The following is a 27785-nucleotide window of genomic DNA, read 5'->3' as shown; positions in this document are numbered from 1 at the left end:
TGATGCAAAGCTGAATTTTCATCAGATGTTACTCCAGTCTTAAGTGTCACATGATCCTTCAGAAATCATTCTAATACGCTGATTTATTATTAGAATTCTAAATGTTGGAAACAGTTGTGCTGCCAAATATTTTTTTTAGAACCTGTGATTCTTTTTTTCAGGATTCTTTGATGAATAAAAAGTTAAAAAGAACAGCATTTATTCAAAATATAAATCTTTTCTAACAATGTAAAACTATGCTATCACTTTTTATTAATTTAACATATGTGACCCTGGACCACAAAACCAGTCTTAAGTTGCTGGGATATGTTTGTAGCAATAGCCAAAAATAAATTGCATGGGTCAAAATTTTTAATTTTTTCTTTTATGCCAAAAATCATTAGGAAATTAAGTAAAGTTCATGTTCCATGAAGATTTTTTGTAAAATTCCTACTGTAAACATATCAAAATGTAATTTTTGATTTGTAATATGCATTGTTAAGAACCTAATTTGGACAACTTTAAAGGTGATTTTGATTTTTTTGCATCCTCAGATTTCTGATTTCAAATAGATGCATCTCAGCCAAATATTGTCCGATCCTAACAAACCATACATCAATAGAAAGCTTATTTATTGAGCTTCCATATGATGTATAAATCTCAGTTTAGTCAAATTTAACCTTATGACTGGTTTTGTGGTCCAGGATCACATATCCTTGGTGAATAAAAGTAGTAATTTCTTTCAAAAAAAGAAAGAATACAAATTTACTGGCCCCAAACTTTTGAACGGTAGTGTATATTGTTAGAAAACCTATTTTAAATCGATTCTGTTCTTTTTAACCTTTTATTGATCAAAGAATCCTAAAAAAGTATGACAGGTTTCAAAAAATATGAAGCAGCACAATTGTTTCCAGCACTGATCAATAATCAGCATATTAGAATGATTTTTGAAGGATCATGTGACACTGAAGACTGGAGTAATGATTTTGAAAATTCAACTTTAATTATAGATATAAATTAAATTTGAAAGGATATTAATATAGAAAAACATCTTGGACATTCTACTAAATATCTACATTTATGTTCTATGGAAATTGAAAGTCATTGTGGAACATGAGAGCAAAATAATGCAAAATGTAATTTTGGGGTGAACGAATCCACTAATCTGAGAGCGTTTCGATCAAATTTATGACTAACCAGAGCTGAGTGAATATGGAGCCAATAAACCAGACAGAGGAGCAACAGCATCCCAAAAAACCTTCAGGGTTGTGATGTTAATCATAAAACGAACTGGATGGCATTCTGTCTAGAGGGGCTGAACACTCATCATGTCCTATTCCTTTTTATGCCATTTGGCTTCTGTTTTAAAGAGGGCAGATCTGTGGTCATTTTCCCTATGAGTAGACATGACCTACTACAGCAATCTGGCAACCCTCAACACTCCCACATCAAACTGGCAACCACATACCACTATTCAGACCAACTGGCTACTGACCCCTGGAGGGTCACTGATCTCCCAGCATGCAACTGGACGGGGAGGTAAACTCAGTCAGCAGGGGATGTGATAACATGCTGCCTTATGTTTGCGCATGTGTCTCACAGAATCAGGTTTTATCTGCATTTCACAGCTAAAGAACAATTTCACCACAAGATCACATGGCACTTTTGAAAGTAGACGGTAAGCCACAGCAAGAGCAAAACCCTACTTTCTCATTCCTCCCTGCCACTTTTGTTTCACTTCTCACCACCTTGTTCCAGCCACAGTGGTCGGTTGGCTTTCCATCACCAGACGCAAGACTAAAATATGAGGTCCAATTAACTGGACATATCAACCCCATGAATCTCTAATACCGTAAAAGCATTCTGAGACCTGGCATCTGCTGAACCACTGAGAGTAGAGCGAGAGAAAGAAAGAAAGTGACAAGAATAGAGCGAGGCAGTCAGAAAAGAAACGCTCGAAAGAGCCTTGTCCTCTAAGTGCTTCGAGGACCAGTTGAGATTCATTTTAGCTCCACTTTCCAACAAACAGAAAGAGAAAAAGCCATTCTGAAAATAACCCTGACCACAAAAGTTTCTTATATTATATTTGACCCGTCACTCACAATTCAGACTCCATTGTGTGCCGTGGATATCATACAAAGCTTCTCTACTAGTGGCTGTATTAGTGCAGGTTGATGTTAATTACAAGGTCGGTCATTGATTGCAGCAGACTGCATTCCCAGAGCTGCATGTCAAACACAGACTTGCGACAAGTGTTAAAAGCTTCGGCTCCCCCATCCACAAATCCCCCAACACTCATCCAACCTTATCTTTACAAGAAACCAGAATGAGAGATCCACAATCACTGTCTGCTCCCTTTTACTCACACACACGGTTCCCAAAAGTCTCTGGACAACCATACTGAGGCTACGTTTACACAAGTGCGGTTTCGTTTTAAAACACATAACCTTTTGCTACAGTTTTGCCTTTTTACATTACTCTGGTGTTTTCAAACAGCAGACCCTGTTTTAGCTGGAAAACTCTGGGGGTTGAGTTTCAGTGTAAATGGACCAAAATGGAGGCTTCTGAAAACGACAACCTGGTCTCATGACGAAAACACACCTGTGGGAAGTTTTCCCAAGACTCAAAATACCTAGTGCCGTGTACGTTTTGTAACGTTTTTGCTACAAGTGTATTCCGTTTTTTCCCCGGAACAGATGAACATATATGGTACGTTTTATGTTTTGTTTGTCACCGTAGTTCTGACTTGAAATGTCTGTTGAGTGGTGCTATATCTATAATGCTCCGTGACTCTTTTAAAATAACATACCATCTGCACTACACCTAAACCTACGCGATAGTATGAACAAAAGCGAATGTGAGGTAAAACGCAATCATAAGTATGCTCTTAGCTCTTTCATCATGAGTCATCTAATTTTTGATGGAAACTGCAGTGATATGTACTTATGGGTCTTGCGAAAACGTTCCCACAGGTTCGTTTTTTTATCGTGAGATCAGGTAGGAAAACGATGGCATGGTTGACCACATTCTTTGTGCATATCCTTGACAATCGCGTAAACAATAACATCATGCTCATTATGAATGGTTTTGTGACATGTATTTTTAGAGATCATTTTTAAAACTCAAAAACACAGTTTTAAAACGAAAAAAGGACTAGTGTAAACAGGGACTGAGGGGAAAACTTCCTCATATACACCCTTAAAGAGCATGTCATATGGTATTATAAAGTTCCTAATATTGTTTGAGTCCTCTACAAAAGGTTAGAAATTATTGTAATTTTCTAAGAATATACATTTAATATTAGAATCATTTTGCAATAGTTTTGAAACGATTCGTTCGAAGCAGTTCTGAGCTTAAGTTCTGTAAACCCCTCCCTTCTATAAAGCTACTCTGCTCTGATTGGTCAGCTGGCCAAGTCTGTTGTAATTGGTCTTCCTGTATAGATACAACAGGCAGAAGATTTAAAAAATATAATTTTCATTAAGGTGGCTCAAAGTAGACTCTTTCTTTTGAGAGGCAGTATCATAATTTTTCTGCACTTTTTTGATTAACAACTTTACATTAAAGGATAGCTAGACTGCAAAAGACTACTAGGAATCTACGGTTCCGTGAAGAACATCCACGGAACCTTTCAATTGCACAAAAAAAATTCTCAATTGGAAAAAGGTTATTTTTTTAGAAAATTGTAATGTTTTTCACACTAAGAAATAAATGGTTCTCCTATACTCCTTCATTTTACAGAAAGCACTGACTGAAACTTGCATAAGAGTTTTCACAGCAATGAAACATTTTTAAATCAATGTTCTTTCCACAGTCTACCAGTTCTGTCTGCTGCTACACCTCCTCCCACGCTCTTTCACCGGCTCAGACGCTAATAAACAGCGTGGCCTTGAGGTCAGAATGAGGAGGGGTGAGGGGGGAGATTTGAATACACCAATGACAATCATCTCTCAAACAAAAGCAAGCGGATAAGGACGGCAAGGGACGCAGAAAGAGAGGAAGGGATGGAAGGAAACCAGAGAAGGTGGAGGAATGAAGGCTGAAAAGCTTCAGTTTCAGTGCGACTTTTGTTTGCATGCTATGTAGAACCTGAAGACAATGGAGACCGTCTCACCCATTTACTCAACACTTCTTCACTGTTTAGCCCACTTGAGCCAGCACTGTCGCAATCGCTGCGTGCGCTTGTTAGTGTGCGTCTGTAACTGCTGTGCTCACACAGTTTAGAATAAGGTCAGCTTGGCCTCCGCCTCCGTCATCGTAGCAGCCTAACATTTTCAAACTCCCTCCTCCTAAACACACACACACACACACACACACACACACACCACTTGATGCATTCAGCCAGACGCCGCTACAGTAGGCCTCCCTAACACCGGCTTTCAATGAAAACACAGCGTCGGCATGGCAACGGGTTCAAGCATTTTTTGACCCGTGTTCACTAGGAGGGTATTAGAACACAATCAGTAGCTTCTATTGTGCAGGTCTCTACTCCCAGTAGCCTACATTTCAGTCTGGAACTAGAACTGGTGCAATCTCTTACAATACAGCTCTTAATTTTAAAAGCAACAAGGAGGTTCTTAAAACAAAGCTTTATATTAGTGTGCTTGAAGCTGGTCTGATTGTATTTAATAGGCATGCAATGAAAATGAGTCTGCAGGGGCCACTGAGTCGAGATTTCAAAACAATGCTTTGACCCTTAAAATATTTCACAACTGCGGAGTATAAAAGCAAAAGCTCCCAGGACACTGAACTAAACGGATGCGAAGGCAAGGGGGGGAAAAGAAACACAAGGGCTGTTTATACTGTTTGCTTAAGCGAGGCAATCATGACCCCTTCTTCCGCTGCGCTGTTCATAAATAAAACAAATCCTTTGTTTCGTTATTCTAGTTTTTCTCCTGAAGTGCAGTCGATGTACTGTGAAATGGGCCTCGGCAGAAGAGGTCCAGACCATGAATAAGTTAAAGGAGTGAATTGTTTCTTAGTTACCACAAAGAACTGCATTCAAACTGCATCCTATAATGTCAGAAACCTTCGACACAGCATATACTCCTAATGCATAATGCCATATCTGACCCTGGACCACCAAACAAATTAAATAGTCTTAAGTAGCAATGGCCAAAAATACACTGTAGGGGTTAAAATTACAGAAAAATCATTAGGATATTAAGTAAAGATCATGTTTCATGAAAATATTTTGTACATTTCCTACCGCAAATATATCAAAATATATCATATTTTTGATTAGTAATATGCATTCCTAAGAACTTCCTTTTGGATTATTTTGCACCCTCAGATTCCAGACTTTCACATAGATCTCAGCCAAATATTGTCCTATCCTAACAAACGATACACCAATGGAAAGCCAATGTATTCAGCTTTCAGATATTTCAATTCAGAATTGACCCTTATGACTGGTTTTGAGGTCCAGAATCACATACAGGGAGGGAGGGAGGCAGAGAGAGAGGCTGATACACACCACGAAAGTACACATTGCCTTGTACTTAACATATAATATTTTATTTTATTGTATTTATACTTTATTTATATATTATATATAATAAAACAACACAATATAAAACTAACTTCTAAAAATATATATATATTTTAGCGGTTATAGCAACTAACAGCTAACCAAGTTCTATTGTGGCACTGACATTCTTTTTCCATTAAAATTTCTTTTGCAGTGTTCGCTCGGTTAGACACTCAAGCTGAGTTTTTCATGACACTCACACAAGCCTGGCTCTCGCTGTCAGGTGTTGTGCACCTGCGAACCGTGACACGACCACTGAATAATTAAACTGCAAAGACAATGAATCCACGATCAAAAGGAGCTACAGTACTAGGCGTGCAGTGAAATATGACGAAACAATAGGCAATGACGTCAGCCTATGATTTGAGCAGCTCTGTGATGTGCCGGTAGATTAATGATCGACTGTCTGTCAGATTAATAAACTTATTAAAATTAAACAAAATGCAGTTCTGAAAGAGTATTTTTAACCTTTAAAAGAAAACCACATAACAACAACAAAAAAATAAATAAATAGTAAGAAACACCCTGTTGCTTTTGTTGCGTGAAAGACGGATTGATTTACATTCATTTATGTCCCTTCAACTGGAAATAATGGGATATGATGTGAGGGGAGAAAAGACGCGGAGGACGTGAGGAACTGAGAGAAATGTGGAAATGAGGAAGCGAGAGCATTGAAGGACGACTGGATAATGTCCGTAGTTTCGCAAACAAACACACCTGTCAACACGTAAGAGGAAAAAAGCACTTCCCAAGGCCACACCTAGAGAAACATGGCGCTTATCGAAACTCATACAATCTCTAGAGACTAGAAACAAGATGAACGACCTAACAGGCAAAGTTATGTCCCATTTTCTATCAAACACTGGGCTAGTTAATACAATTATTTTAATGTGAATATAGTCATCATGAACGTAGTCAGACAACAGAGGGAGAAGCGTTTACACAATTAAGATACCCTGAAGGATATTTCTATCATGACATATCGAGTTGCGCAAGCGCTTTGATTGACTATATTTATTCAGATGAAAGTGAAAGAGTGAATTAACAGTGTAGCCTATTTTAAAATAATTTACAATTTGCAATCTGTGGCTCGTTTTGTTATTTAAACATCACATGATTATTTTCTTACCTTGAATAATTAGGAGAATGAGTGCGCTGAACAGTCCCGACATGTTCATCGGAGGAAAGGGTGGACAGTCCACCTTGAATAATTAGTCTGTTTTCCGCTTGTTGAACTCAGCTCAGAGTCGCCTAAAATAAGCCGAGGGAGTCAGATGGAGATACAAACTGCTGTGTGATTCCTCCTTTTTCCTTTAATAGCCAAGCACAGGAACTTAATCTTAAAGTGTGTCGCTGTATTCAGCGATTTACAACCTACTTTCAACTTCCTTTTTAAATCGTATTAACAGCTCAAGTCCTTCGAAACTGTGGCGCGGCGTCCGGCGGCCAGGTGAGAAACGTCCTACAAGTGAATAAATATCCGGTAAGTGAGTTCGAGGTTTCGCAGACGGTGCAGTCTCAAACCTGTCGCCCTGGGATCTTACTCTGTTGAAACTATCAGATCCACATCTGATCCTTCCGCTCATTGGACACAATCCTGTGATGTCATGGTGACGTCACGCTAGATTTAAAGCCACCTAAAATTCAGAGAATGCTTTGGTACTTTCCAACTTCAAGACAGGAGGTTTCGACCGTTGTAACGCTACTTTTTAAAGTTTAAGGCAGCTAAAAGATAACCTAATACATTCCAGACAAACTTGTCATAATATAATTTCAGCTGTATCACTCACATAATGATGAAACTCCATCTGTAGTGCGTAATTTGACTCAGAAACTTGCAATGTAGTATTTCTAGCCTGTTCAAAAATATTATATTTTCAATTCTGAAAAAAAATAAAAACATATAATACAGGCTAAAATGGTTTTCGGGCTTCCCGTTTCAGTAGCCTACGTTTAAACCTAATGAAACGAAACTCCTGAGTTTCCTACTGGATTTGTGTTTTTCCCTCTTTGTATTTTTAGTTTCGCTTCCAGTTGAATGCAGATTCATTCAGCACGAGGTTCGTGGAGTTTCCAGTAATGCGAAGGAAGTATAAATGCCAGAAATATATTTTGGGTAAGTTTAGTTTCAAGTTGTCCAGTTGTGGTGGATGAAGCAAGTAGCTATCGCTCCCCCTGCTGGTAACACATATACACAAAACACCACAGCCAGCTGGAGATCATTTAGGCGCGAACTTTTCTGCGTCTCCGAAAAGCTTTTGTCCTGAAGTTATGCTGATTTTTTGCAGAAGTTATGCTATAAAAGCAGGTTGTTTTTCCTCAGATAGAGAACGAAACTGTATGTTTGACTGAGATCATTACAAATGCTGAAATAGGTCTGTCCTATATGGGCTATTCTACAGAATTGGTGCAAACTGCTGTCCCACAACCAAAAAAACACATTTAAAAATCATTTAAGTATTTAAATCTTAGATTTTTACTAAGATCCTTCTATTATCTATTGAAACCCACATTAATATTTAAAACATCAGTAAGCTTAATATAAAATCATCATTTATTGAGTAATTTCAATTGTCCTGGTGAAAAAAAAAAACACCTAAAACCAGCCTAGGCTGGTTGGCTGGTTTTAACTGGTCAACCAGCCTGGTTTTCGCTGGTCAACAGACTGGTTTTAGAGAGGTTTTGGCCACTTTTGTCTTAGCTGGTCAGGCTGGTAAACCACCAGCTAAAACCAGCTACTTCCAGCTTAAACCAGCCAAGACCAGCCAACCAGCCTACACTCTTAAAACAAATGGTTCTATTTAGAACCAGAAAAGGTTCTATAAACTGCTTCATATGGAACCCCAAAACGGTTCTATATTGAACCATTTGAATGGGTCCAATAAAAGAATCCCAAATGGTTCTTTAAATCTAAGCCAAATGGTTCTTTTTTGAACCATAAAGAGTTCTTTATTATTACAAAAAAGCTTGAACTGGATAAGAAATTATAACAAAATCTGAAAATTCGTAAAGATTTATTGATTTGTTTTATAAAAACAAATATTAAAAATACATTTTTTATTAAACAGACAGCAAAATTACAATTATTTTAAAAAACCGTTTAAAACAAGTAAACATTTAATTACATTACATTCAAATGTTTAATTTAAATTATTTAACTATAAATTATTTATAGGCTGGTTTTAGCTGTTTTTTCAACAGGGTGGGACCCCAACCCCTAAATTTCAATTTATGAAAATTATATTGGAATATTTTTTTTTGTTTGTTTGTTTGTCCATTGCTGTTTTTAAAAGTATCCATTTGATCGTACTTTAAATTTTCTTTGTAAATTATAAAAATTATATTAAAAAAAGTGTCCCGCATTTTGTCACTACCGAAACAGTGTATGTTTTAGTCCGTTGTCTGAGACTGATTTTAACTACACCCCTATGATAAGTAAATATTTTTTGTCTCTCTCTCGCTTTCTCATAGCTACGTGGTGAGTAGATAGGCCCCACAATTTTGAGGTAAATGTGTTCAAAATTCTGAAAAAAACTGTGCGTAACTTTAAGGAACGTCACTACCGAACTTGTTTTTCTGCAGTTAAGCACACTTTTTTGGGTATCATTCCATAACATTTAGTTTGTATATGTATACAACTGTTCAGAACTGTGCTAGCTAACCATGTACTGATTAGCATCTTTGAGCTAGATTCAAAAGTATCTGTCACGACCAAAACATTTGGTGGAGTTCCAGTAGTGACATCTTTGTTTTTTGGGGGGATATCCGATTAAAATTGTCACTACCAAAACAGTCACGACTGAAACATGTCATCATTGTTTCAGTAGTGACAAAAGGGAACACATAATCCTCATATTTGGGGGAAATAAACAAAACTTTACAGTTATGCCATTTTTTATGTATTTTAGTATGTTTTAGTAGTGTTTTAGTATGTGGGTTATAATTCTGTAATGTGATGTGATCGCTACCAAAGCATTATTGTCACTACCGAAAATGTGCAGTCACTACCAAAATATGGGATGTTTTTTTCAAAAATAAAGTATATTGAATTATCAACCAAGATGTTTTGATAGTTTTTGGTTCAATGTACATTCAAACTAATGAATCCTTAACTTTCAACCTGTTTTGCCTTTTACAGAGAAAAATTGTATTCAAAATACAACAAATCTCATAAACTACACTTGAAAAATTGTTAAAAATGTAATTGTTATTGATCTACCTCTGAATATATTTTTACAATGTAGATGTAAGCAAAATCTTAATAGGTCAATATAGCCTCTCTAATTCAATTATTATTACTGTGCTTTGGTAGTGACACATTTGGGGAGAGGACAAATATTCCAAAACATTCTGAAAATACAATATGAGAACTAACTGCACAATTACTAGAAATGTGTACCTTGGATATTACACAACTGGCATACATTAAATTTTCAAGAGTTTTCAACTCTTGGATCAATTCTGTAGAATGGCCCATATAGGCAGTGCTTTGATTATACCTCACTAGTATCTATCACATTAGTATCTATCACTTCCACCACCCCATTAAATCATAACTGAAGCATCTCTCTTTCTTTACTCATTCTCTCTGTCTGATTGTTTGCACGGGGCCAATGACACGTACAGTACTGCGACTCTCATTAGCCGCTTTGCCCTAGTTTGCTCTCTCTTTCTGAAGTTTCTGCTCATTTACCCTGTCCATCGTTTCTCCATTTCAGTTTTCTTCATTTTTATCTCTTTTCTTTAGACCCTCTCTCATTCTTTAGCTCGGAGGTGATTAGACGCTGAGCTGGTAATGGGACTTGGAGGTGCTGATAAGTCTGTTAGCTTTAATTAAAGACATTTACGGGGATGTAAAGACATTTAGCCAGAAGCTGACGATCATTTCTGATTACATCTCCAAATCCTTTTTCTTATGCTCTTCACAAGCAATTCCCATACTCTTGTCTTACATTCTGCTCTGTGCAGTTTATTGGACGACTAACTTTACCTTCAGAAATGAGCATATTTGGTGTAATTTGTACTTAAATGTGTTAAAGCTAGAAGCAGAACTATATGACTACAGATAAAAGCATTGACTCATCTTATTATGATTATAGAGCTGCATATAGTGTGTGCGTTCTGTTTTATCATCCTCCATGTTTGTAATAATGCTTCCGTTTTTTTCTATGTGTTGACATTTGTTGTGTTTATCAGCTTCTGTCACATGTTGGTTTTAGCTCGAAGTGTCGGGCCCTCTTCCTGATGTGTCCTTGTGGTCAAATGTGAGAAAAGAAGACATACTCTTTCACTTTAACTACATAACTATTAAGAATATGTTGCTTCCTAGCAGCATCATGGGAAAATATTTTCTTGTTTTCATACTGATTTGTTCTGGTTCAAGTTTCATCATCGCTTCACTCATAGAAGGTATGAAAATCTATCTATATATCTATCTATATATACAGTTTTGGCCAAAAATTATTAGAACAGTAGTATTTTCAACAGCTAAAAATGGTTTTAAGTCAGTTTTTTCTACCTTTTGCTGTTGTGTCTCTAGGAAATATCAGCTTACATTTCCAAAATGACATGAAGAAACAGAACAAACTGAGACAGACTAAATCCAGGAGAACTGTGGCAAAGTCTGCAAAATGCTTCAAGAAACCTTCCTGCAAAGCTGCCTGAACAATTATGAGCAAGTGCACCTAGGGCAAAAACGGCTTTAAATGCAAAGGATGGTCACATCAAATGTTGATTTATTTAGTTAATAGATGTTAATTGATAAAGAAAATGTATTTATGACATTTATTTTTGACAGCATCCTCATTTCAAAGCATTTTTACACAAGTGCCAAAAACGTTTAACAGTACTGTAGCTTTGCAGGTAGTTTTCTTGAAGCATCTTGGAGACGTTGCCACAGTTCTTCTGGATTTAGTCTGTCTCAGTTTGTTCTGTTTCTTCATGTCATTCCAGACAGACTGGATGATAATGATGTTTTTTCATTGTGAATTCCAATTAATCTCAATCAAACTGCAGTTGGGTTATTTTGATTAAGTAAAAATAACAAAAAAATACAGTTAACTAACAATAAAACACAATAAAAACGGGATAACATAAAAAAACATGATTTTTGAACATTTTAAAGGTTGTCTAAAAGTTGTCTTTTTAGGTTGTCCAAAATAAAGTTGAACTTCAAACTTGAAAAGTTAAATTTCCAAGTATAACTAATTTTATAATATACCGAAAAATCAAACATACATTAGGGACTAGAAGCACTTAAGGGGAATTCTGTGTTATCTAAATGAACCACTGAAACACTAAATTGCACTGGGCTTATATTCAATAGCTGATTAACATAGATAACCACAGCTTACATTGAACTACAGGGGTCCTCAAACTGTGATCTAGAGACCCCCAGGGGGCTGCATGAGGGTTAAAGAGGGTCTGCAAACAGAAAAAAAGGTAACACTTTACAATAAGGTTCATTAGTTAAACATTAGTTAATGTATTAAGTAACATGAACTAACCATGAGCAATACATTTGTTACTGTATTTACTAATCTTTAATAACGTTAGTTAACGGAAATACAGTTGTTCATTGTTTGTTCATGTTAGTTCACACTGCATTAACTAATGTTAACAAAATTTTAATAATGCATTAGTAAATGTTGAAATTAACATTAACAACGATTAATAAATGCTGTAGAAGTGCAGTTCATTATTAGTTCATGTTAACTAATGTGGTTAACTAATGTTAACTAATGAACCTTATTGTAAAGTGTTACCGAAAAAAGTTAGAGAGAGAGAGATTTTTAAAAAAATGTATGTTAAAAATAGACAATACTACTTTATTTTATTTATTTTATTCTTATTTATTTATTTTCACTTAAGTACACTATAAAAAATGCTGAATTAAAAACAACCCAAGGCTGGGTGAAATATTGGGTTGGGTTGTTTTGACTTTCAATTTTTAACCCAGCCTTCTGGGTAGTTTTATTTAACTCATTGCTTATAAATACTAGATTTCTTGCTTAAAGTGAACCCAAAAAGTTTGAAAATTAACCTTTTAATAAACATTTTAAAATAGCTTATTATTATGTTCACATTTTGATTATTGCTGATGCTTCTAGTAATTATGTGTCTAACTTTTTCATTTACAACCTATTCTGGGTTCATTTTAAGCCTGCCATATAGTAATTTTACAATAGTTAAGTTAAATAAAACTACCCAGAAGGCTGAGTTAAACATTCAACCTAACTGTTGGGTCAAAACAACCCAGTTACTGGGTTTGGCCATATTTTATTTTTTCAACTTTTTTTTTTTTTTTTGCTGAAAATGTACTCATGTAGATGAGTTGGAGTGAATGGGTGTCGTCAGAATGAGAGTCAAAACAGCTGATAAAAACATTACAGTAATCCACAAGTAATCCACAGTGATTCCAGTCCATCAATTAATGTCTTGTAAAGTAAAAAGCTGCATGTTTGTAATTAACAAATACATTGGTAAGGATTTTTTACTTTAAACCATTACTTCTAGATAAAATACGGTTCCATAATAACGCTTCTTCCAGTGATAAAGTCCATCCCTCACATCAAAAACCACTGACATACACTATATTGCCAAAAGTATTGGGACACCCCCTTCTAATGAAAAGGTTTGACTACTTTAGTCATTTCAGTGAGTACAAATCTTAATGTTTAAGCATGTAATGATATTCTAGGAAACTGTGTGCTTCTAATTTTATGGCAACAGTTTGGACAGGACCCTTTCAATTCTAACATGACAATCCCTTTGTGTATAAGACAAGGTTCATAGAGAAACGATTAATTCAGTCAGTGTGGAAGAACTTGACTGTTCTGCAGAAAGCCAAGTCCTAATCCCAGTTGAACAAATCTCTTGTGAGTTTAAATGCAGACCTTGAGCCAAAAACTCATCACCAAACAGTAATGACTTATATGGACAAACACTAAAACACTATATGGACAAAAGTATTGGGACACCCCCTTCTTTAGAAGAGAAAAAGGCACTTCCAAAACTGTGGCAACAAAGATGGAAGCATAATTCATGTATTTAAAAATTGTATTTCCATCTCTGTTGCACCAGTTTTGGAAGTGTCTAAAGTGACTGCACCCTTATGTACAAGTCATTAGTGTTTGGCAATGAGTTTTTGGCTCAAGGTCTGCATTTAAAGTCACACCAGAGGTATCGAGCTGGGATTACTATTTGGCTTTATGCAGATCAGTCAAGTTCTTCCACACTGACTGAATCAATCATTTCTAGTTGAACCTTGCTTAATACACAGAGGCATTGTCATGTTAGAATAGAAAAGGGTTGCGTCGAAACTGTTGCTATAAAATTAGAAGCACACAAATCCCTAGAATATCATTATATGGTTAAACATTAAGATTTGTACTTATGGAAATTACTAAAGTAGTTAAACCTGTTCATTAGAAGGAGGTGTGCCAAAACTTTTGGCAATAAAGTGTATTTGTTTAAAACAGTTTTTGAATTGCAATGGTTTAAAATTAAAAACATCTTATTGATTAATTTGTATATTACAAATGCGCAGCTTGTGGATTACTTAAATTACTTGTGGATTATTGCAATATTTTATCAGTTGTTTGGACTCTTTTTCTAATGGCACCCATTCACTGCGCAGGATCCATTGGTGAGCAAGTGATGTAATGCTAAATTTCGCCAAAACTGGACATTTTGTCTGGTGTGTACACTCTTAAAAATGAAGGTTCCCAATGGGTGTTTTTGTAGTGATGCCATAGAAGAACCGTTTTGGTTCCCCAAAGAACCTTTTAGTGAACAGTTCTTAAAAGAACCATTTTAAAGAACATTTCAAAAATCTAAAAAACTACTTTTTCAAAGGCTTTGAAAAGTTCCAATGATGTTCAAGGTTCTTCATAGAACCATTGATGCCCATAAAGAACCTTTATTTTTAAGAGTGTAAGTGAGTATATTTTCATCAACTTTTCATTATTGGGTAATAAGATATGTTTCATTTATCTAAACGTAATGCATTTTGACTACTTGTGCCTAAAGATTCTGGTCTGTATAGGTGACTTGTGGGATGATGTGGTCATTGTACGTGAGGACCAGTCTGTCACCCTGTCCTGCTTTGATTCACCACCCACATCTTCTGTACTGGTCACCTGGAAGATGATGTCACAGAGAGAGAATCGCTGGTCATATTTGTTATCAGCCAACTGCATCAATGGCCAAACGGATGGGCGCATCAGCGGAGTGTTTGCAGGCAGAACTTTTGAGATCTCTACAGATGCTTCACTGATCTTCAGGGCCACAGCAGTTCTGCAAGGACGCTACTCCTGCGTTGTAGAACAGAATAACAAGAAGCTACAGGAGAGGATTGTTTTACTCGCCCTGATTAAATGTAGATCACACAAATGCACCACAACATGTTCTTCATGTCTAAATGTGTTTGATATCTCTAGGTATTCTCTCCTTCTCTTTTGCAGTAACTGTCACTCCCACACCCCCTGTCACAGTGGACAGTACTCTGAGACTGGCAGCTCAGGTGTCGCCCTCCTCCGTGGCTGCCTGGGGAACGTGGGTGTCTCCCTCGGGTGATCAGCTACACACTGAAATGTCCCATGGCACGGGCGGTCTGCTCAGCAAGCTGCCTCGAATCACCAGTAAAGACAATGGAGTTTATACCTGCAGAATCCGTATCTATGGTAACAGTGGCACGTCTGTCTCGGAGCACCGGGTGAATGTGACAGTGAACGGTAAGTTCTGGAGATATTTTCTGAAAACACGTCAGTCAGATAAGTTGCTTAGTCAATGTTATCTACTAAATTTGATCTGAAAGGCTTAACTGCAGCATGTGCTTATAATAAACAGAACATTAAAAAAGTTCACATATTGACATTCTGTCATTAATTACTCACCCTCAAGTCAATCCAAAACCATATGACTTTTGTTTATCTTCCGAACACAAATTAAGATATTTTTTATGAAATCTGAGAGCTTACTGACCCTGCATAGACAGCAATGCAATTCACGTTCAAGGCCCGTGAAGGTACTAAGGACATTATTAAAATTGTGTGGTGCTGCTGACGCAGGAGCCGATGTTCTGACATAGAATCCAGATGAGCTGCACCTTCTTTACAAGCAGATGAAGATGCACACTGTACATAAAACACATGTGAACATGTCTGACGATTTTGACAGAAAGGATGACTTGCAATTTTTTTGCCCAGCCTTACTTATTTGAACCAGAATATACAGACAATTAACTTCGAGGTGGACGTTCTACATCAGAACACTGGCTTCTGTGTCAGCAGCACCACACATATCCAAGACTGGCACTTCTCGTAGATTATGGTTGAACCACTGATGTCACATGGACTATTTTAGGGTGTGTTTACACTTTTAGTTCAGTTTGTTTGATTCATTTGGTCCAGACCAAAAAGGAAAATGATACATTTGGCCCTGGTCCACTTGGTGTTCACACTGGCATTTTTGACTGTAAATCTAAAGATACTGAAACTAAAGGCATAGTGATACATTCACAACCTGATTGGTCAGGTTGAATGACTTTCTGCTTTTGGTTCGTTTAAAAAGTATTTGGTCCTTGTTGTTTTCTTATTTCATTCGAACCACACCAGAGTTCATTTGGAAGCATACCAAGAACTATCTTTTTAGCGGTCTCTGTCCACTTGTTTGGTGCGCACCAGGGTTCGGATGGCAGCGTTCACACTTACTCAAATGAACTGCACTAACAGAGCAATCGCACCAGAGTGTGTTTTAATCGAACCAAACATGACAAGTGTGAACACGCTCTTAATGATGTCCTTACTACCTTTCTAGGCCTTGAACGTGGCAGTTGTGTTGCTGTCTATGCAGGGTCAGAAAGCTCTCAGATTTCATCAAAGATATCTTAATTTGTGTTCAGAAAATGAACGAAGGTCTTACAGGTTTGGAACAACATGAGGATGACAGAAATTTCATTTTTGGGCGAGCTAACCCTTTAACTAATTTACCATCTCCAATACAGTGAATGACATTTGACTGATTCAAGTGAACATTTTGTCCTCAAAGTTGATGTGTTAGAAACAGGAAAAATGGGCAAGCGTAAGGATTTGAGCGAGTTTGACAAGAGCCAAATTGCGATGGCTAGACAACTAGGTCAGAGCATCTCCAAAACTGCAGCTCTTGTGTGGTGTTCCCGGTCTGCAGCAGTCATTATCTATCAAAAGTGGTCCAAGAAAGGAACAGTGGTGAACCAACGAAAGGGTCATTGATGGATGTGGGGAGCAAAGGCTGGCCCGTGTGGTCCGATCCAACAGACGAGCTACTGTAGCTGAGATTGCTTAAGAAGTTAATGCTGGTTCTGATGGAAAGGTGTCAGAATACACAGTGCATCGCAATTTGTTGTGTATAGGGACGTCTTAACTGCAGACTAGTCAGGCTGCCCATGTTGAACTCTGTCCACCAGCAAAAGCACCAACAGTGGGCACATTAGTGAGCATCAGAACTGGACCACGGAGCAATAGAAGAAGCTGCCCTGCCTGGTCTGAGGAATCATGTTTTCGTTTACTTCACATGGATGGCTGGATGTGTGTGCATCACTTACCTGGGGAACACATGGCACCAGGATGCGCTATTGGAAGAAGGCAAGCCGGCAGAAGCAGTGTGGTGCTTTGGGCAATGTTCTCTCAGGTGACCTTGGATCCTGCCGTCCATGTGGATGTTACTTTGACACCTACCACCTACCTAAGCATTGTTGCAGACCATGTACGGCCTTTCGCGAAAACAGTATTCCCTGGTGGCTGTGGCCTCTTTCATCAGGATAATGCACCCTGCTACAAACCAAAATGGTTTAGGAATAATTTGAGGAGCGCAACGAGTTTGAGGTGTTGACTTGGACTCCAAATTTCCCAGATCTCAATTCAATCGAGCATTAGTGGGATGTGCTGAACAAACAAGTCTGATCCATGGAGGCCCCACCTCAAGCTTACAGGACTTAAAGGATCTGCTGCTAACATCTTGGTGCCAGATACCACAGCACACCTAAAGGGGTCTAGTGGAGTCCATTCCTCGACGGGTCAGGGCTGTTTTGGCAGCAAACACAGTATTATAGATCAACACAATATTAGGAAGGTGGTCGTAATGTTATGCCTGATATAGAACATCATTTTTTGACTGGCACAAAGTAATTACTTATTTAAAAGGAGTGTCCACTCAAAGAGTTGCAGTTTCACAAGCAGCCACATTCTTTATGAGTGAGTCACTGAATCATTCACTTAACCAGTTTATTCCAAAACACTGACTAATTCAAGACTACACCACTTCTGGGTGTTGCTCACATAAGCAGCACTGTAAACAATGACTGTGAATTTAACAGTAAAAGACTGTAAAAATGCTACAGTAAAAACCTGTTAAATGGTTAACGGTAAGTTCACGTACTATATTTGGTGAAAAACTGTATTGGACATTGCATTTCCGTTTTCAAAAGTGAAAAAGACTGTACAATTTACAGTGAATAACCGTAAATTGACATTCCCAGAATTCTTTGCATGTTTTTTGGTTGAAATAACAGATTATTCTTAGTTTATTCTTACATCTAATGTTGTTAAATTAATGTTTATTGCATTATTTCAGTTTCATGTGTGTTACCATGATGGTGTTGTGTGAATGACACTGTGCACCTTCTATATTTGTTAGTATTTAAAAGCTGCTTGTGATGGGCTTTGGTTCATCATGTGACTTTATCATCACTACTTGTTTTTGGTGGTTATCACTGTATTACAAAGGTACAAAACAGATTTCAGAACTTAAATAGGTTGGTATATTAACATTATATCAGTTGCTGAATTAACGGTATTTAAATGAAAATGTAAGTTAAAACCGTAAAACCTAAAACGTTGCTACCGTAAGTTTTATGGTAAAATTCTGGCACACCCACCTTGAATTTTTAAAATTAAATTAAAATTGTATTATTGTGTCTAAATGTGTATTTGTTTATTCATATTTTATTCAAACAATGCTACAGATCTGAGACTACATTCATAAAAAATAGAGAATATCTCAGCCTTATTATGAACAACATCTAACTTTCTCTCTGTGTCCCACTCTTTCTTTTTCTCTTTCAGTGAAAGCTGTGTTTTCTTTCAAAGACGTGACACATGGTAATAGGCTTTTTTGTTACTGGAATACTACTGTGTATAAAATGGGACCTTTCATACGTTCCTTACATACCTTTTTACCCTGCTGCTTACACTAGATAATGAAACCTAAACATTCTCCATCAGGCTCTTTTGACTCACTGAATACTGCTTTTTTTAAACCTCAACATGCTATTTGAATGCTTGAATGGTACTGACTAATAACACAACAATTCAATAATCCTTTTCAATTTGTAATATTTGCCCTAAAACAAACATGGTTTATTCTTCCCAAATGTTGTGTCAGCACACAGTTAATCAGGGTTATTAAATCTGAGAGGAGAATGTTTCTGAAGAGCTTTCTCTGAGCTTAATAACATAATCCCCATTTTCATGCCTGTCTCGTTTCTGATATCTCCCCATATGACTTTGCTCTGGGACTCGTAATGTTCTATTCGCTTGACTGTGTGAAGAACAAAGAGGCTAAAATGACTAGCAGCACAGTAGATTACTATGTGGACGGGATCAATCCAAATTGACAATATTGTTCTTGTATCACAATCCATTTTTTACTTGATTGGCTTCTTCAATTCTTTTTATGCTCCTTTGCCTTCGCTTTTTGTTTCGCACTTTTTCTAGGTCACTTTACCTTTCTTTGTAATCTTCCCTACCCTGTGTCCTCTACAGGAGTCCCAAGGTCTTTGGCAGCCCTCTCTCAATCGCTGGTCACTCTAACATGTCCTCCTGTTCTTGGTGACTATGTGTTGCTCTACTGGGAGCATGCTGATTCAAAAAGAATGGAACTCATATTCCAGTTTGACCGCTGGAGGCGGAGCTACATCAACCAGACCAAACCCCACCTACATTGGATAGACCCCGCCTCCCTGACTGCTGCTGGAAACTTCTCCTTCCAGTTAAGCCCGGCCGTCAAGGATGGAGGACTCTACTTGTGCGAGGTCTTCCTGGATGACAAGGCTTTCAGTCAAGCCAACAGACTGAGTGTTTTACATGGTAATATTTTTTTGTGTACTTCTAAGTCACAACAGCTTTTTGACTTAGTGTGTAAATACCAATTTATCTCAGTCTTCTGGCTGATATTTTATGTAATTTAGGAATCTTTAAAATAATTTCAAAACAACACAACAGCAATCCAGTGTGTGAGATATAACAAAATATCCAAGGCATTTCAACAAAACATTAGAAACATTGTTTATTAGAGAGCTGTAACCACTATAGCATGAAAGAAGGTTACAACTCAAATTTTGGAGGATTACAGCCATCATAAATTAATTTGGAAGTGTAAGTACTCACTCTGAATGACTTCAGCACATCTGCGGCCACAGGATATCACTAGTTTCTCACATTGCTCTGGTGTGAACTTGGTCCACTCTTCTTCTATTCTCTTCCATAGTTTGGTAACTGCAGTGGGTTTCTTAGCCATAACTTTGTCGGTAAAGATTTTCCAGAGATTTTCAATCTGGGCTGGGGTTTCATTATTTCTGTGTTCTTACAGTAGCTTCAAGGAACTGCTTTACGTGTTTTGAAGTTTGACAGAGGGCATTGTTTTGCAAGAAAGGTGCCGGCAGATGAGGATGTGCTTGCAGGGAAGGAACCGCAAGTTGCTGAAGGAGTTTCTAATAAACATTTGCATTCACCCTATCCTGTAGCTGTATAAGAGCCCAACTCCTGCAGCAAAAAAACATCCCCCAAACCATTACACTTCCTCCTCCATCTTTCACTGATTTCTTTACACACTCGGGGTTCAGTCTTTTTCTTTTTCTTTTTCTTTCTAATTCTGATATCTGAGTGAATGTAGAGCAGGTAATTGGTTGGATTGTTGGGGTTTGCTATGATTAAAGATTATGAGGGTTTAAAAAGATTTTAAAAATGATGCATGCAAATAAATGATTTATGCTAAATCATTAAATATAATTTAGAAACTAAATTTTCCTTCATCAAACCTTTTTGTCTTCCTTTCTGTCACTCAGGTACAATAACTGGCTTCCAAAAGAAAAACTAACTAAAAACATTAAAGTATCAAAAAAATGGTACATACAATTCTACATTCCTATAGTCTTCTGATGTCAATGATTATTTGAGTGATGAACCAAACTAAATTTTAATTGTTATTTGTGTTTTGATGTTATTTGAGTCCGTGAGTTTATACAGAATCGTTCTAATTTGTGACTAAACCATTCGGGTCAGTTTTCTTGACTAGATTGAAATTGAAAATACTTTATTCTTCTGTCAATGTTTCCTTTCAAAGCATTACAAATAAGTTTTCCTATTTTTCGGGCCATGATTAAACACCCGTTATCAGAAAGTGCACGTTAGTTCACTTGTTCACTGGCTCTTAATGATGCATGTTCTTGCACCATTGCTCTTGGATTCATTTTATAATTGCACAGGCTGTTCTATCAATCACAGTAGTTCAGCATGCAAGACTCAATCAGTCAGTGTCTTGGCTTTCATCTTTCTCTCCCGTTCTTAATCTGATCTCCCCCAGTTCTCACTTTAATCTCTTTTTCCCCCTTATGTCCTCTCCGCTCTCTTTTTTCTCACTAGATTCTTTTACTTTTGTCTCTTCTTTCTATATATACCTCCCTCTCTCCAACATTATGTTTTTTAGTAGGCCTCATTACAGATCTCATTATGTGTAATTACACCTGCCCGTTGCTGCTGACAACTCTGTGGGTTGTGGCATTACCGTGGTAACCACTGAGCTCAATTAGCTCAGGATTGATACTGCTTTGAGTTTGAGGAGACACTGTACATCAGTCACAGTCATACGCAGCTGACCGACTACCCCTGGCTGTTTAATGAATATATATCATTTTAACCCTTCACGTTCATTTCTTCTCTCTCATCATCTTTTTGTCTGGTTTACCCTCAGGCTACACCAAGTCATCCCGCACTGCTCTGGATCTGAGTTGTAGGTACTCCGAACAATCTCAAGTCAGAACTGTGCAGTGGTCCTATGTTCAGGATCCCAGTCGCTTTCTGCAGTCATCTGCAGTTTGGGGCCGGATCACAACCTCTGTGGCGCTGCCTGTGACCCCTGAGACGGCTGGACAGTATGCCTGCACTCTGTATCTGAAAAATGAAAAATCAGTGCAATATATTTACACCGTCACAATGGCCAATACAGGTGGGAAAAATGTGTATGCTGTTCCTCTTTCTCTCTCTCTGTCTGGCACTTTTTTGCTGTCATCTGCTATTTATTTCTTGCTGTAAATTCTTTAAAGGATTAATTCGCTCCAGCATTAAAATCACCCCCATGTCATCTTTCTTTGTTCAGTCAAAAGGAAATTAAGGTTTTTGAGGAAAACATTCCAGGATTTTTCTCCATATAGTGGACTTCAATGGTGGCCAATGGGTTGAAGGTCCAAATTGCAGTTTCAATGCCGCTTCAAAGGGCTCTACATGATCTGCCATTTCTATAAAAAAATTAAAATTGAATACTTTGTAACCACAAATGCTCATCTTCCATTAGCTCAACTTCATGCATTACTTAGTCAAGTTGGAAAGGTGATGTGTGACGTAGGTAGAAGTTACATCATTATAAAAGTAACGAAATACCGGGGAAAGTAACAAATGTGACTTTTCAAAAAAAGGTAAAATATGTCAAATAACTTGTATAACCCCAATATTAAATATGTTAAATAAATAAAACATTGTACACAAATCAACACTATTTTAATGTTGCTGTGGGGCAATGTGAGAGACACCTTCCAGGGCCTAAATATCATCTTATCGTTACTGGGGTCGATTCAACTCGCAGACATGAAAAACTTCCTGCGGCAACACTGTTAAAACCTCTGGGGTCGAGGTCTGTCTTGTTTTTTTCTTGATGGCTACAAAAAAGAACATTTTGAAACTGCAAAGGTCTACTTTTATGTACAACAAAATAATGTGCTTTTGTAAAATAAATTAAATAAACACGGTGCACTCACTGCAGTCTCGGTCTACTTCAGCCTACATGTCTCACAGACATGAGAAATATATGTGTATAGAAAGCTTACAAATGTCTAAATAAAGTAAGTCACCTCAAAAACAAATATTTTGTGATAAAAGAATCTGTATACTGTAATACCAACGTGAGCTCCAGTTTTTCCTGCCTAAACTAATCTCTAATGCAATCACCCACAAGGGGCTCCGCTTTTTAAATTTTAAATATCCACATGAGACACACACGGTAAACACCCACATCACCTCCGTAAACAGACGTGAACATTCATCAAGTTCATCTGGGCTAATTCTTGTTCTAGGACGCACAAAACGCACTTAAACGAGAGGTATAAGCCAGAATTTACCTCAAAAGAAGAGCACAATGCAAATTAAAAAAAAAAAAATGTTGTCAGTAACGTGTTGTACCGGGGGAAATGTTATTGAAAAAGTGGTTTAAAAGTATATACATTTCTTTTATTTAGTAAATGAACAATCGTTTGACTATATATGACCCTGATTCCTCGGCTGGTATTGTGTAGAGCCGTTTGAACAGCAATGAAACTGCAATTTGTACCTTAAATCTGCTGATCCCTATTGGATAGGGATGCACCGATCCGAAGCGGCCGATCATGCTTGCGCGTTTTGTCAGTAAAGCCGGTTCTGTAATCAGCGGTAAATGCCATCAGGTGCGTGATTGCACGTTGAGCCGTATATACTACACACAGCCGTTGTTTTTTCGGATCGGTGCATCCCTACTATTGGAGTCCACTATATGGAGAAAAATCCTGGAATGTTTTCCTCGAAAACCTTCATTTCTTTTCAAATGAAAAAAGAAAGAAATGAACATCTTGGATGATATGGGGGTGAGTAAATTATCAGAAATTTTAATTCAGGAGTGAACTAAACCTTTAAGTCAGGATGTCAGCACTTAAATTTAAAAACTTGAAAATTGCAGAGATTGCAGGTGAATATTTATTCCAATGAGTTATTTTTGTTCTGTGTGCTAGACCGTCTGTGTTTCATTGAATTTAATGAATCAATGACGAGAACATTAGTTAGTGGAATCATGTAGGTCAGCGGAAAGGTCACATACCATAATGCAGCACAATCAAGTGCTAGTTCCTTGACCAATCAATTTCATGAAACCCAACTCCATCATAATGGATTATTTAAAACATGGCTATTGAGTGTCTAGAGCAGCAGGGTGCAGAAAATAGACCTTTGAAAGAAGATTGTTGCCTCTGTGATGTTGCTTTAAAGGGATAGGTCACACAAAAATGAAAATTCTGTCATTATTTACTCATTATTTACCTCATGTGTTTTTTTTTTTTTTTAATTTTCACAAATGTACTGGCAGCTCAGAACATTTTTAGAATGCTGTATCATGTGCGAGAGACTGCGAAAAGATATGAGACACATGAGTGCAACTTTTAAACACATCCATCCAATGCATGTTTACATATAAAACAATGGAAAAGCACCGCAGTGGAATGGAAAAAAAAAAAAAAGAGACGCAGGGTACTGAAAAAAGGCCTAGAGGTGCAGTTTTTAACAGCTGAACTTTAAACTTGAGTGGTGCATTTTTTGAACACCCGCCATGTCATACGTGAGACACAACACTAATAATTTAACATGTCTAGTGCAAGTTTACATAGAAAAACTATGGAAAAGTGGAAAGAAAAAAACTATTCCGTGTGAACGGCCCCTAAGGGTGGTCCATAAATTCTTCGGAAGTCAAATGATAGCTTTGTCTGAGGAACAGACTGAAATTTTAAGCCCACTCTAACAATTGCCCTAGCTCTCCATAGAGGGTTTTCACAATGCGTAATCAAGCGGCCATATTGGTGGCACTGAATGTGAACAATGCCACCAAACCTTTTGAAATTTGCATATTTAGCTGGGTATTGCTGCTGAAAATGGTCAATTATTGTCATGTTTTGGTCTGTACTAATCGGTTGGACCGGGAAAAATATTTGGAGAACTATAGACTGCCAAAAGTTATAACAAATCAAGGAGATGAGATCATGGTTTGTGGTTGGACAAATTATACCAGAATTTCCAAGGCAAGAATCTTGACAACATTTGTGTTTGTTCTTATCATTTCCAGTCAGGAAGGTGAAATATTAGGCTAATATCTTAATTAATACTGCTGGTACATATCTTTAACTTTTTGTTTGTCAAAACATTGCAACCCTTTCCTACTTACAAAGTCCTTCTGTATATGATTTAGCAGCTTCCACATGTTTTTTCCATGGTTTGGACAGCATAAATAAGCAGAACAACATATTCAGTAGTACATTAAAAGGGGTCCTACTCTGCTTTTTCACTTTTTGAATTTTAGCCAGTGTGTGGTGTGCATGTTTGGGCATAAAAAACCTCTACAAAGTTACAAATCTCAAAGTCCACTCCAAAGGGAGATATTTAGTTAAAAAAAAAAGCCCTTTTTAAGAACTACAACGAATGGCTCCTTTGGACTACAGCGTTTGTTTTCCGGATGCTATGATGTCACAATGCAGATGTTTCCAACTTCGGAACTAGGGGATTCGCCTAACTTTAGCGTTGTAGCATGGACAGCCGCTTCTGGAATGCTTCAGCAAGCCACAGTGCGGCTTGTATAAATGCGAGAATTAACTAAAGTGTCCACGAACTTCTCCGGTAGCCGTGCTGGAGCCGCGCCGTTGACGTGTGCGGTATAAAGGGTCGAAACAATGCTGATGTAAACACAAGCATTGACTTGAGTGACAGTCATCGGATGCCGTGTCGGAACCACGTGTTCATATATCAGTGTTCATCATACAGTGTTCATAGCTTCACTAGCCTTATGCTGGAGCTAGTTTTGGGCATGTAAATAATTCAATAAATTAGCACAATAATGATAATATCATGTATCAGCAATCTCACAGGCTGATGATAGGACCAACACTACTGTAGCGTATTATTTAATCACCCTCCATGCATCCTAGGTGTATATACTTCCTTCTTTCAGACGAAAGCAATAGGAGTTATGTTATGATTATATTACATTATATTATTATTATTATAATCCTGGCACTCCCAAGCTTTAGAATGGCACAGACAAGTGTTTCTCACCATCAGACCAAAACCAGTCGATCCATAATTAAAAGTGCCTCACATGGCTCCAGAGGGATCAGTAAAAGCCTCCTTTAGCGATCTGATGTGTTTTTGTAAGAAAATATCCATATTTAATATGTAAGAATCACTTTAATCTAGCATGTGGAGTTGTACAGGGAACTTGCTGCTTTGGGAAGGGCCATGGCAGGACTGAAACGCTGTCTAAGCTGTTCGCCAATTGCAACGCAGTGGGACTGCTAACCAATCACAACACATTTTGTTTTTTGGAAGGCGGACCTTTATTAAACCCGAAACGAATTGAGCCATTTGTGCCAGCCTGGGGAGAAAGCTATTGTAATAATGTAAATTATGTGAAAAATAATGCGTTTTTCGAACCACCAAGCATGAGAGCATGTTTTAGTGCACCCCCAAAACAAAATAAAGACTTTGTAAAAGAGCATAATACAGTAGGACCCCTTTAACTGAGTAACCCATGCTGTTGTTTACATCGAAGTATTGCCAATATGGCTGCACATCTGGGTAATCAAATTGTGACATAGAGTGCAAACCCTCTATAGTGAATTAGCAAACTCAGACTGGTGAATGAATCATTCTTTTGAGTTAGATATTTACAGTCAATCGACTAAACTGCTTCACAAAACCATTTCAAACAATTTATTCACAAATCTGACACCTCTGCTTCTGCAATTAATTTATTAAAGAGAGAGCAGATGGCAATATTTTCAGTAGATAATTCAAATAATAAAGGGAATAATGACAAATAAATATATTTCTAGGAGAACTCCTTTAAGCACAGTTCAGATACACAGTTATATTTTTTTTCCTGGAGTTTAAGTCATGATTAGAGGGTATTTCAAAGACGGCTGTGTCATCAAATATATGCAGATAAGGCCAGAAATAGATAAGAACGGGTAGATAAGAACGGCACCTTTCACTGTTTGCATGAATGATGTCACCTCACCATATGCAAAAGATCCAGTCAAAGACATATTTTGTTTTATTTCACTTCCTCATCCTCCATATCACTTCATCTTTCCAATACACACATTAAGGGATATTTAAATACTCCATGTCTGCTGTATCATTTGTTTCTTCCGTCTTCCGCTATGCGTTTGAATCTAATGTGTGGTTTGTTATAATAGGGAAAAAAAGATACAACTATTTGAATCTGAATTTGAATCTGAAGGTGCAAAAAACTCTACATATTGAGAAAGTCGCCTTGAAAGGAGTAGTTCACTTTCAGAACAAAAATGTACAGATAATGTACTCACCCCCCCTTGTCATCCAAGATGTTCATGTCTTTCTTTCTTCAGTCGTAAAGAAATGGTGTTTTTTGAGGAAAACATTTCAGGATTTCTCTCCATATAGTGGACTCATAAGAAGAAGAGTCTTATCTAGCGAAACGATCGGTTATTTTCTAAAAACATTTACAACTTAGAAACTTTTTAACCTCAAACGCTCATCTTGCCAAGCTAAACAAGACGAACATTTGAGGTTAAAAAGTATATAAATTGTAATTTTTCTTTAGAAAATAACCAATCGTTTTGCTAGATAAGACCCTTTTTTCCTCGGCTGTAATCGTTAGAGCCCTTTGAAGCTGCATTTTGGAAGTTCAAACTTGGGGGCACCAAAGAAGTCCATTATGCGGAGAGAAGTCCTGAAATGTTTTCCTCAAAAACCAGAAGTTCCTTATGACTAAAGAAAGAAAAACATGAACATCTTGAATGACAGGGGGGGGGGGGGGGGGGTATCCAGGGTCACATTTATTTAGTTAGTTATTTACGTACTTATTACTTGTTATTTTTTAATTACTAAATTCATTTTTAACCATTCCTGACTACTCACAACTCTCTCGTCGCAGATCCAACCGTTTCTCCAGGCCCTGCACTGACACCTGCAGGTGAGTGTCGCTCGCTACACATACACACACACCTCTGCACACTCACTGATGGGTAACCTAACTTAGCGTTTCTTTTTCTGTCTTTCTCACACTCCCCCCAGCGGAAGATGTTTCAGCATCCTCTTATGTTTCCACCTTCTCATTCCTCCTATTTCTGATCCCCCCGATTGCCGTAGCTGTTGGGGTGTTGCTATGGAGACAGGGCTATTGCGTCACCCGT

At 37.5% G+C, this 27785-nt stretch overlaps 2 protein-coding genes across 3 annotated transcripts in view; one reads left to right on the top strand and one right to left on the bottom strand.

Moving 5' to 3' along the window:
• The window catches only part of LOC141342768 (nectin-2), a 112859-nt gene extending 105814 nt beyond the window's left edge, over positions 1 to 7045 (bottom strand). For both annotated transcript variants that reach the window (XM_073847299.1, XM_073847297.1), the window contains exon 1: positions 6639 to 7045. In XM_073847299.1, the coding sequence (XP_073703400.1) occupies positions 6639 to 6687 (49 nt within the window). In that variant the 5' untranslated portion in view covers positions 6688 to 7045. The remainder of the gene's footprint in view (positions 1 to 6638) is intronic.
• A 7467-nt stretch (positions 7046 to 14512) lies between these two features.
• Positions 14513 to 27785, top strand: part of LOC141343196 (phosphatidylserine lipase ABHD16A-like) — a 29679-nt gene continuing 16406 nt past the window's right edge. The window contains exons 1-7 of the mRNA XM_073847798.1: positions 14513 to 14888; positions 14974 to 15243; positions 18613 to 18648; positions 19312 to 19635; positions 21518 to 21772; positions 27527 to 27565; positions 27667 to 27776. Of these exons, the coding sequence (XP_073703899.1) occupies positions 14513 to 14888; positions 14974 to 15243; positions 18613 to 18648; positions 19312 to 19635; positions 21518 to 21772; positions 27527 to 27565; positions 27667 to 27776 (1410 nt within the window). The remainder of the gene's footprint in view (positions 14889 to 14973; positions 15244 to 18612; positions 18649 to 19311; positions 19636 to 21517; positions 21773 to 27526; positions 27566 to 27666; positions 27777 to 27785) is intronic.

The sequence above is a fragment of the Garra rufa genome, chromosome 9 (genome assembly GCF_049309525.1).
Source record: "Garra rufa chromosome 9, GarRuf1.0, whole genome shotgun sequence".
Classification (NCBI taxonomy): Eukaryota; Metazoa; Chordata; class Actinopteri; order Cypriniformes; family Cyprinidae; genus Garra; species Garra rufa.
Note: the sequence above shows the minus strand (reverse complement) of the source record. Positions and strands in the feature narration are given on the sequence as shown.